The 12,682-nt window shown below is 49.2% G+C and overlaps 1 protein-coding gene across 1 annotated transcript in view; it reads right to left on the reverse strand.

Moving 5' to 3' along the window:
* The window catches only part of dync2h1 (dynein cytoplasmic 2 heavy chain 1), a 377,649-nt gene that overhangs the window by 175,111 nt on the left and 189,856 nt on the right, over positions 1–12,682 (reverse strand). The window contains exon 73 of the mRNA XM_065000515.1: positions 10,858–10,947. Coding sequence (XP_064856587.1) covers positions 10,858–10,947 — 90 coding nt within the window. The remainder of the gene's footprint in view (positions 1–10,857; positions 10,948–12,682) is intronic.

The raw sequence follows: 12,682 nt of genomic DNA on the forward strand, positions 1-12,682 counted from the left end.
TGGCCCCACGGTGACTACCCCAGATGGCCCCACGGTGACTACCCCAGATGGCCCCACGGTGACTGCCCCAGATGGCCCCACGGTGACTGCCCCAGATGGCCCCACGGTGACTGCCCCACGGTGACTACCCCAGATAACCCCACGGTGACTACCCCATATAGCCCCCACAGTGACTGACTACCCCAGATGGCCCCGGTGACTACCCCAGATGGCCCCAGTGACTACCCCAGATGGCCCCACAGTGACTACCCCAGATACCCCAGCCCCACACTACCCCAGATAGACTACCCCAGATAGCCCCACGTGACAGATGGCCCCACAGTGACTACCCCCCCAGATAGCCCCACAGTGACTACCCCATATAGACCCCCAGTGACTACCCCATATAGCCCCACAGTGACTACCCCATATAGCCCCACAGTGACTACCCCATATAGCCCCACAGTGACTACCCCATATAGCCCCACAGTGACTACCCCATATAGCCCCACCCCAGTGACTACCCCATATAGCCCCACAGTGACTACCCCAGATAGCCCCACAGTGACTACCCCAGATGCCCCACAGTGACTACCCCAGATATAGCCCCAGATGGCCCCACAGTGACTACCCCAGATGGCCCCACAGTGACTACCCCATATGGCCCCACAGTGACTACCCCAGATGGCCCCAGTGACTACCCCATATAGCCCCACAGTGACTACCCCATATAGCCCCACAGTGACTACCCCCCCACAGTGACTACCCCATATAGCCCCATGACCCCACAGTGACTACCCCAGATGACCCCACAGTGACTACCCCAGATGGCAGTGACTACCCCAGATGGCCCCACAGTGACTACCCCATGATGGCCCCACACTACCAGATGGCCCCACAGTGACTACCCCAGATGGCCCCACAGTGACTACCCCAGATGGCCCCACAGTGACTACCCCAGATGGCCCCACAGTGACTACCCCAGATGGCCCCACAGTGACTACCCCCCCCACAGTGACTGACTACCCCAGATGGCCCCACAGTGACCCCCCACAGTGACTACCCCAGATGGCCCCACAGTGACTACCCCAGATGGCCCCACAGTGACTACCCCAGATGGCCCCACAGTGACTACCCCAGATGGCCCCACAGTGACTACCCCAGATAGCCCCACAGTGACTACCCCAGATATACAGTGACTACCCCAGATAACCCAGTGACTACCCCATACTACCCCAGATGGCCCCACAGTGACTACCCCAGATGGCCCCACAGTGATAGCCCCAGATGGCCCCACAGTGACTACCCCAGATGGCCCCACAGTGACTACCCCAGATAACCCCCAGATGGACTACCCCAGATAACAGTGACTACCCCAGATACCCAGATGCCCCACAGTGACTACCCAGATGGCCCCAGACTACCCAGATAGCCCCCACAGTGACTACCCCAGATAACCCCACAGTGACTACCCCACAGTGACTACCCCAGATAGCCCCACAGTGACTACCCCAGATGGCCCCACAGTGACTACCCCAGATGGCCCCACAGTGACTACCCCAGATGGCCCCACAGTGAGCTACCCCAGATAACCCCACAGTGACTACCCCATTGACTACCCCAGATAACCCCACAGTGACTACCCCCCCACAGTGACTACCCCAGATGGCCCCACAGTGACTACCCCAGATGGCCCCACAGTGACTACCCCAGATAGCCCCACGGTGACTACCCCAGATGGTGACTACCCCAGACTGCCCCAGATGGCCCCATGGTGACTGCCCCAGACTGCCCCAGATGCCCCACGCCCCAGATGCCCCACGGTGACTGCCCCAGATGGCCCCACAGTGACTACCCAGATGGCTAGACTACCCCAGATGGCCCCACTACCCCAGATGGCCCCACGGTGACCCCCAGATGGCAGGTGACTACCCCAGATGGCCCCACGGTGACTACCCAGCCCCACGGTGACTGCCCCACGGTGACTACCCCAGATAACCCCACGGTGACTACCCCATATAGCCCCACGTGACTACCCCATATAGCCCCACAGTGACTACCCCATATGGCCCCACAGTGACTACCCCAGATGGCCCCACAGTGACTACCCCAGATGGCCCCACAGTGACTACCCCAGATGGCCCCACAGTGACTACCCCAGATGCCCCACAGTGACTACCCCATATAGCCCCACAGTGACTACCCCATATAGCCCCACAGTGACTACCCCATATAGCCCCACAGTGACTACCCCATATAGCCCCACAGTGACTACCCCATATAGCCCCACAGTGACTACCCCATATAACCCCACAGTGACTACCCCATATAGCCCCACAGTGACCCCATATAACCCCAGTGACTACCCCAGATGGCCCCACAGATGACTACCCCAGATGGCCCCACAGTGACTACCCCAGATGGCCCCACAGTGACTACCCCAGATGGCCCCACAGTGACTACCCCAGATGGCCCCACAGTGACTACCCCAGATGGCCCCACAGTGACTACCCCAGATGGCCCCACAGTGACTACCCCAGATAGCCCCACAGTGACTACCCCCATATGGCCCCCACAGTGACTACCCCATATAGCCCCCAGTGACTACCCCATATGACCCCCACAGTGACTACCCCAGATAACCCCCAGATGACCCCACAGTGACTACCCCAGATGGCCCAGTGACTACCCCAGATGGCCCCACAGTGACTACCCCAGATGGCCCCACAGTGACTACCCCAGATGGCCCCACAGTGACTACCCCAGATGGCCCCACAGTGACTACCCCAGATGGCCCCACAGTGACTACCCCAGATGGCCCCACAGTGACTACCCCAGATGGCCCCACAGTGACTACCCCAGATGGCCCCACAGTGACTACCCCAGATGGCCCCACAGTGACTACCCCAGATAGCCCCCACAGTGACTACCCCAGATAACCCCACAGTGACTACCCCAGATAACCCCACAGTGACTACCCCACATTGACTACCCCAGATGGCCCCACAGTGACTACCCCAGATGGCCCCACAGTGACTACCCCAGATGGCCCCACAGTGACTACCCCAGATGGCCCCACAGTGACTACCCCAGATGGCCCCAGTGACTACCCCAGATGGCCCCACAGTGACTACCCCAGATGGCCCCACAGTGACTACCCCAGATGGCCCCACAGTGACTACCCCAGATAGCCCCCACAGTGACTACCCCAGATAACCCCACAGTGACTACCCCACATTGACTACCCCCCACAGTGACTACCCCAGATGGCCCCACAGTGACTACCCCAGATGGCCCCACAGTGACTACCCCAGATGGCCCCACAGTGACTACCCCAGATAGCCCCCACAGTGACTACCCCAGATAACCCCACAGTGACTACCCCACATTGACTACCCCAGATAACCCCACAGTGACTACCCCACATTGACTACCCCAGATGGCCCCACAGTGACTACCCCAGATGGCCCCACAGTGACTACCCCAGATGGCCCCACAGTGACTACCCCAGATGGCCCCCACAGTGACTACCCCAGATGGCCCCACAGTGACTACCCCAGATGGCCCCACAGTGACTACCCCAGATGATGGCCCCACAGTGACTACCCCCACAGTGACTGGCCCCCACCTACCCCAGATGGCCCCACAGTGACTACCCCAGATGGCCCCACAGTGACTACCCCAGATGGCCCCACAGTGACTACCCCAGATAGCCCCACAGTGAATATCCCAGATAACCCAACAGCCAGCGGGCATCTGGCCTTCCTTGACAACAACAAACAATCTAAATCAGTTGTTGCGCTAAACTGAGTGAGTATAACTGAATGGTCCCAGCACACAAGAAAAAGTGTCAACAGAAGCCAGCTTGGATTTGGCTTCACTCCTATCAAATCCCATTGAGAGCATATATGTCATTGACAGATACACTTGAATTGTTGCATCTCATTGTGCTGTTGTCTTCCGGTGGCTAGCTAGCCAGCTAGGTAAATTTGGCCCTTTCCTTAATGAATGCAACTTGTGGTAATTCTGTGGATCTAAATCAATACTTGTTTAGTGGTCTGAAAATGTCAGAAACATGAACTTGCTTGACCATGCTGTAGGTCAATGTAACTGTTACTGGACATGCAATATGCTTTGTGGAGTTCACCGGACAGATGTTGCTCTCCGGTTTAGTGATGAAACAAAGGTGTGGTTGAATTTATTATGCCAATGTGTCTTCTTATTGTCTATGCCTTAGGCCTATATATCAACGTGTCAAGACATCTTATCTAACAGGTTATAGCGCAAACAACGCAATTATCACAACACACACTGTAGGTTGTAATATGGCTTTGGGGAGCCTTCCCCAGTGATTTTACCCACACACCACTACTGCATGTGACTTATTCACTATTCAGTGAAAGTAAAGTCTGTTATTTCCATTCCATTTTGTGGTGTGACCTTGAGGTTTTGTCTGAGGGGATCTTTCCAGTAAAACTTCACTATCCTTGTCACATGACGTAGGGTGGGTCTGTCAGCGCTGTCGCCTGTCATCTGTGCTGACGTGTTTAAATAAAGATTTAGAGAGAACGGACGCACACTGCTTACCTGGTGGGACTCTGTCTCTGTGTGAACTAAAACAGAGAGGGACAGAGTCTCTACAGACACACGTCTCAGACACACACACATAGTTCTCTGTGGAGTTGTCTGTGTTGCTGGGCTGAGAGGTAGTGATTCGGGAGCGGCCTTGTGGCTGTGTTGAGTTAGAGGTGATCTGGGAAGACTCTGCCTCAAATGGAACTGTCACTCAAACTATGGCCGGGGGACGGCTTTCTCTCCAAACTCTCATAGTCTCACGTCGCATTCATTCCGAAGGGTTAAGGTGTGGGAAACTAAAACATGAAAAATGACTTTCTATTGCTGATACCAACATGCACCCTTTTAAACCAGAGGCAGAAGCCATCCCCATTCGAAACCTACTTGACGGTAACAGAGCTCACTGTTGCCCCTAGTGGCCAGTTTTCACATCATCTCCCGACGTACTCAGACATCGATGGACATTGAATACTGACAATTGTGATCTCCCAACCTTTAAATTTACAGATAGCCAGAGGAAAGCTCTAACACTCAGACATCATTTACAAATAAAGCATGCGTGTTTCGTGAGTTCTCCGGATCAGAGGCAGTAGAGATGTTCTCTTGATAAGTGCATGAATTAGATCATTTCCTGTCCTGCTAAGCATTCTAAATGTAACGAGTACTTTTGGGTGTCGGGGAAAATGTATTGAGTAAAATGACAATATTTTCTTTAGGAATGTAGTGAAGTAAAAGTTGTCCAAAATATGAATAGTAAAGTACAGACCGCCCCCTCCAAATACTTAAGTAGTACTTTAAAGTATTTTTACTTAAGTACTTTACACCAGTGGTAACAGCATTGCAAAGTCATAGAGGCCATTCATGATACCATCCACGACAGTAGTAAGAAACGATGCATGTCCCCACAGTCAGCATTAATCTCTTTATCTAGATACAGTTGAAGTCGGATGTTTACATACACCAGCCAAATACATTTAAACTCAGTTTTTCACAATTCCCGACATTTAATCCTAGTAAACATTCCCTGTTTTAGGTCAGTTAGGATCACCACTTTATTTTAAGAATGTGAAATCTTAGAATAATAGTAGAGAGAATGATTTATCTCAGCTTTTATTTATTTCATCACATTCCCAGTGGGTCAGAAGTTTACATACACTCAATTAGTAATTGGTAGCATTGCCTTTAAATTGTTTAACTTGGGTCAAACGTTTCGGGTAGCCTTCCACAAGCTTCCCACAATAAGTTGGGTGAATTTTGTCCCATTCCTCCTGACAGGGCTGGTGTAACTGAGGCAGGTTTGTAGGCCTCCTTGCTTGAACACGCTTTTTCAGTTCTGCCCACAAATGTTCTATAGGATTGAGATCAGGGCTTTGTGATGGCCACTCCAATACCTTGACTTTGTTGTCCTTCAGCTATGTTGCCACAACTTTGGAAGCATGCTTGGGGTCATTGTCCATTTGGAAGACCCATTTGCAACCAAGCTTTAACTTCCTGACTGATGTTTTGAGATGTTTGTTCATTATACCCACATAATTTATCTTCCTCATGACGCCATCTATATTGTGAAGTGCACCAGTCTATCCTGCAGAAAAGCACCCCCACAACATGATGCTGCCACCCCCGTGCTTCACGTTTGGGATGGTGTTCTTCGGCTTGCAAGCCTCTCCCTTTTTCCTCCAAACATAACGATGGTCATTATGGCCAAACAGTTCCATTTGTGTTTCATCAGTCCAGATCACATTTCTCCAAAAATTACGATCTTTGTCCCCATGTGCAGTGGCGTCTTCCTTGCTGATGGGCCTTTCAGGTTATGTCGATATACGACTTGTTTACTGTAGATATAGATACTTTTGTACCTGTTTCCTCCAGCATTTTCACAAGGTCCTTTGCTGTTGTTCTGGGATTGATTTGCACTTTTCGCACCAAAGTACGTTCATCTCTAGGAGACAGAATGCGTCTCTTTCCTGAGCGGTATGACGGCTGCATGGTCCCATTGTGTTTATACTTGCGTACTATTGTTTGTACAGATGAACGTGGTACCTTCAGGCGTTTGTAAATTGCTCCCAAGGATGAACCAGACTGGTGTAGGTCTACAATTATTTTTCTGATGTCTTGGCTGATTTCTTTTGATTTTCCCATGATGTCAAGCAAAGAGGCACTGAGTTTGAAGGTAGGCCTTGAAGTACATCCACAGGTACACCTCCAATTGACTCAAATGATGTCAATTAGCCTATCAGAAGCTTCTAAAGCCATGACATAATTTTCTGGAATTTTCCAAGCTTTTTAAAGGCACAGTCAACTTAGTGTATGTAAACTTCTGACCCACTGGAATTGTGATACAGTGAATTATAAGTGAAATAATCTGTCTGTAAACAATTGTTGGAAAAATGACTTGTGCCATGCACAAAGTAGATGTCCTACCCGACTTGGCAAAACTATAGTTTGTTAACCTCTCTGGGATATTCTGGACGCAAGCGTCCCACCTCAACAACAGCCAGGCCGTCAAATTCAAAAGAACAGAAATCCAGAACAGAAATCCCATTATTAAAATTCCTCAAACATACAAGTATTTTAACCAATTTTAAAGACAAACGTCTTGTAAATCCAGCCACAGTGTCCGATTTCAAAAAGGCTTTACGACGAAAGCACACCAAACGATTATGTTAGGTCACCACCAAGTCACAGAAAAACACAGCCATTTTTCCAGCCAAAGAGAGGAGTCACAAAAAGCAGAAATATAGATCAAATGAATCACTAACCTTTGATGACCTTCATCAGATGACACTCATAGTACTTCATGTTACACAATACATGTATGTTTTGTTTGATAAAGTTCATTTTTATATCCAAAAATCTTAGTTTACATTGGCATTATGTTCAGTAGTTCCAAAACATCCGGTGATTTTGCAGAGAGCCACATCAATTTACAGAAATACTCATAATAAATATTGCTAAAATATACAAGTGTTGTGCATGGAATTTTAGATCCACTTCTCCTTAATGCAACCGCTGTGTCAGATTTCAAAAAAGCTTTACCGAAAAAGCACACCATGCAATAATCTGAGTACAGCGCTCAGACAACCAAACAAGCCATACAGATATCTGCCATGTTGTGGAGTCAACAGAAGTCAGAAATAGCATTATAAATATTCACTTACCTTTGATGATCTTCATCAGAATGCACTCCCAGGAATCCCAGTTCCACAATAAATCTTTGATTTGTTCGATAAAGTCCATCACTTATGTATTTTTTGTTTGCGCGTTTAATACACAATCCAAACTCACGACACGCGGGCAAGTCCAGGCGAAAGATCAGATGCAAACTCTTATTACAGTTCGTAGAAAATTGTCAAACGAAGTATAGAATCAATCTTTAGGATGTTTTGAACATAAATCTTCAATAATGTTTCAACCGGAGAATTCCTTTGTCTGTAGAAATGCAATGGAACATTTTCCTCTTCTCTCTCTGCTGCTAAAGCCACTTTCTACCACTCTAAATTCCAAGCATCTGCCTCTAACACTAGGAAGCTCTTTGCCACCTTCTCCTCCCTCCTGAATCCCCCTCCCCCTCCCCCCCTCCTCCCTCTCTGCAGACGACTTCGTCAACCATTTTGAAAAGAAGGTCGACGACATCCGATCCTCGTTTGCTAAGTCAAACGACACCGCTGGTTCTGCTCACACTGCCCTACCCTGTGCTCTGACCTCTTTCTCCCCTCTCTCTCCAGATGAAATCTCGCGTCTTGTGACGGCCGGCCGCCCAACAACCTGCCCGCTTGACCCTATCCCCTCCTCTCTTCTCCAGACCATTTCCGGAGACCTTCTCCTTACCTCACCTCGCTCATCAACTCATCCCTGACCGCTGGCTACGTCCCTTCCGTCTTCAAGAGAGCGAGAGTTGCACCCTTCTGAAAAAACCTACACTCGATCCCTCCGATGTCAACAACTACAGACCAGTATCCCTTCTTTCTTTTCTCTCCAAAACTCTTGAACGTGCCGTCCTTGGCCAGCTCTCCCGCTATCTCTCTCAGAATGACCTTCTTGATCCAAATCAGTCAGGTTTCAAGACTAGTCATTCAACTGAGACTGCTCTTCTCTGTATCACGGAGGCGCTCCGCACTGCTAAAGCTAACTCTCTCTCCTCTGCTCTCATCCTTCTAGACCTATCGGCTGCCTTCGATACTGTGAACCATCAGATCCTCCTCTCCACCCTCTCCGAGTTGGGCATCTCCGGGGCGCGGCCCACGCTTGGATTGCGTCCTACCTGACAGGTCGCTCCTACCAGGTGGCGTGGCGAGAATCTGTCTCCTCACCACGCGCTCTCACCACTGGTGTCCCCCAGGGCTCTGTTCCCAGGCCCTCTCCTATTCTCGCTATACACCAAGTCACTTGGCTCTGTCATAACCTCACATGGTCTCTCCTATCATTGCTATGCAGACGACACACAATTAATCTTCTCCTTTCCCCCTCTGATGACCAGGTGGCGAATCGCATCTCTGCATGTCTGGCAGACATATCAGTGTGGATGACGGATCACCACCTCAAGCTGAACCTCGGCAAGACGGAGCTGCTCTTCCTCCCGGGGAAGGACTGCCCGTTCCATGATCTCGCCATCACGGTTGACAACTCCATCGTGTCCTCCTCCCAGAGCGCTAAGAACCTTGGCGTGATCCTGGACAACACCCTGTCGTTCTCAACTAACATCAAGGCGGTGGCCCGTTCCTGTAGGTTCATGCTCTACAACATCCGCAGAGTACGACCCTGCCTCACACAGGAAGCGGCGCAGGTCCTAATCCAGGCACTTGTCATCTCCCGTCTGGATTACTGCAGCTCGCTGTTGGCTGGGCTCCCTGCCTGTGCCATTAAACCCTACAACTCATCCAGAACGCCGCAGCCCGTCTGGTGTTCAACCTTCCCAAGTTCTCTCACGTCACCCCGCTCCTCCGCTCTCTCCACTGGCTTCCAGTTGAAGCTCGCATCCGCTACAAGACCATGGTGCTTGCCTACGGAGCTGTGAGGGGAACGGCACCTCAGTACCTCCAGGCTCTGATCAGGCCCTACACCCAAACAAGGGCACTGCGTTCATCCACCTCTGGCCTGCTCGCCTCCCTACCACTGAGGAAGTACAGTTCCCGCTCAGCCCAGTCAAAACTGTTCGCTGCTCTGGCCCCCCAATGGTGGAACAAACTCCCTCACGACGCCAGGACAGCGGAGTCAATCACCACCTTCCGGAGACACCTGAAACCCCACCTCTTTAAGGAATACCTAGGATAGGATAAAGTAATCCCTCTCACCCCCCCCCTTAAAAGATTTAGATGCACTACTGTTCCACTGGATGTCATAAGGTGAATGCACCAATTTGTAAGTCGCTCTGGATAAGAGCGTCTGCTAAATGACTTAAATGTAAATGTAAATATGATAGGATATATGGTGTGTGTGTGTGTGTGTGGCTGTGGGTTTGTGTGTGTGTGTGTCTCTGGTAGGATATATGGAGTGTGTGTGTGTGGCTGTGGGTTTGTGTGTGTGTGTGTCTCTGGTAGGATATATGGAGTGTGTGTGGCTGTGGATTTGTGTGTGTTGGAGAACAAAAGGAAAACTTCAGAGCGTCTCATCTCAAAGCCTGACCTTTCCACTCCGCCGTTACCCAGCATTCCCTCTGCTCCGACGTGATGCTCATGCAGAGGGCTGCTGCTCTCCACACACACACTGGCATTTCAGAGGTCCAGTGTCCTCTAGCACCAGTCCTGACTAATCAGACTAAGTTTTTCAGGTGTGATTCACCAGAGATTACTACTTGACCAGAGGAAGCCTGTTATTATTAGGTTACTTAAACTCCCCTTCATGATACTATTTCATTATCTGTGTGTGGACTGCTGATCCAGTGACAGAGAGACTGACACACTGACATCAGCAACACCTGGAACCTGTCAAACCAACAGATCTCTCTCTCTCTCTCAGCAGATGGACTGAGCTGAGAGGTTAATGCAGATACTGTCCTCCAGCCATATCTATTGACTGAGACACACACACACACACACACACACACGGAGGCTGGTGAGGGGAGGACGGCGCATACTAATGTCTTGGAACGGCGCGATGGAATGGCAACAAACACCTGGAAACCATGGAAACCATGTGTTTGAAACCAGTCCACTGATTCCACTCCAGTCATTACCACAAGCCCGTCCTCCTCAATTAAGGTGCCACCAACCTCCTGTGACACACACACGTCTGTCCTGCCAGCAGACACCTTATTCTGTACATCGCCTGTCCTTGACTGCAGTGTATGCATGTGTGTGTTCTGACCTTGAAGAGTGAGCGGCAGACGTATTCGTACACCATGCTCTTCAGACTGGCCTCCAGGGCTGCGATCCTGGCCTCCGTAGTCTCTGCATCCTGGGGATGGGTGATAGATGTCAGTTACATTGTAAAACAAACGAGTCACACTGTGATATATTTACCCTTCGCGGCAGTGTGATATATTTACCCTTCACGGCAGTGTGATATATTTACCCTTCACGGCACTGTGATATATTTACCCTTCACGGCACTGTGATATATTTATCCTTCACGGCAGTGTGATATATTTACCCTTCACAGCACTGTGATATATTCACCCTTCACAGCACTGTGATATATTTACCCTTCACGGCAGTGTGATATATTTACCCTTCACGGCAGTGTGATATATTTACCCTTCACAGCACTGTGATATATTTACCCTTCACGGCAGTGTGATATATTTATCCTTCACGGCAGTGTGATATATTTACCCTTCACGGCAGTGTGATATATTTACCCTTCACGGCAGTGTGATATATTTACCCTTCACGGCAGTGTGATATATTTACCCTTCACGGCAGTGTGATATATTTACCCTTCACGGCAGTGTGATATATTTACCCTTCACGGCAGTGTGATATATTTACCCTTCACGGCAGTGTGATATATTTACCCTTCACAGCAGTGTGATATATTCACCCTTCACAGCACTGTGATATATTTACCCTTCACAGCAGTGTGATATATTTACCCTTCACGGCAGTGTGATATATTTACCCTTCACAGCACTGTGATATATTTACCCTTCACGGCAGTGTGATATATTTACCCTTCACGGCACTGTGATATATTTATCCTTCACGGCAGTGTGATATATTTACCCTTCACAGCAGTGTGATATATTTACCCTTCACGGCACTGTGATATATTTACCCTTCACGGCAGTGTGATATATTTACCCTTCACAGCACTGTGATTTATTTACCCTTCACGGCAGTGTGATATATTTACCCTTCACGGCACTGTGATATATTTATCCTTCACGGCAGTGTGATATATTTACCCTTCACGGCAGTGTGATATATTTACCCTTCACAGCACTGTGATATATTTACCCTTCACGGCAGTGTGATATATTTACCCTTCACGGCACTGTGATATATTTATCCTTCACGGCAGTGTGATATATTTACCCTTCACGGCAGTGTGATATATTTATCCTTCACGGCAGTGTGATATATTTACCCTTCACGGCAGTGTGATATATTTACCCTTCACAGCAGTGTGATATATTCACCCTTCACAGCAGTGTGATATATTTACCCTTCACGGCAGTGTGATATATTTACCCTTCACGGCAGTGTGATATATTTACCCTTCACAGCACTGTGATATATTTACCCTTCACGGCAGTGTGATATATTTACCCTTCACGGCACTGTGATATATTTATCCTTCACGGCAGTGTGATATATTTACCCTTCACAGCAGTGTGATATATTTACCCTTCACGGCAGTGTGATATATTTACCCTTCACAGCACTGTGATTTATTTACCCTTCACGGCAGTGTGATATATTTACCCTTCACGGCACTGTGATATATTTATCCTTCACGGCAGTGTGATATATTTACCCTTCACAGCACTGTGATATATTTACCCTTCACGGCACTGTGATATATTTACCCTTCACGGCAGTGTGATATATTTACCCTTCACGGCAGTGTGATATATTTACCCTTCACAGCACTGTGATATATTTACCCTTCACGGCAGTGTGATATATTTATCCTTCACGGCAGTGTGATATATTTACCCTTCACGGCAGTGTGATATATTTACCCTTCA

This window comes from Oncorhynchus nerka, linkage group LG14, assembly GCF_034236695.1.
Source record: "Oncorhynchus nerka isolate Pitt River linkage group LG14, Oner_Uvic_2.0, whole genome shotgun sequence".
In the NCBI taxonomy this organism is placed as follows: domain Eukaryota; kingdom Metazoa; phylum Chordata; class Actinopteri; order Salmoniformes; family Salmonidae; genus Oncorhynchus; species Oncorhynchus nerka.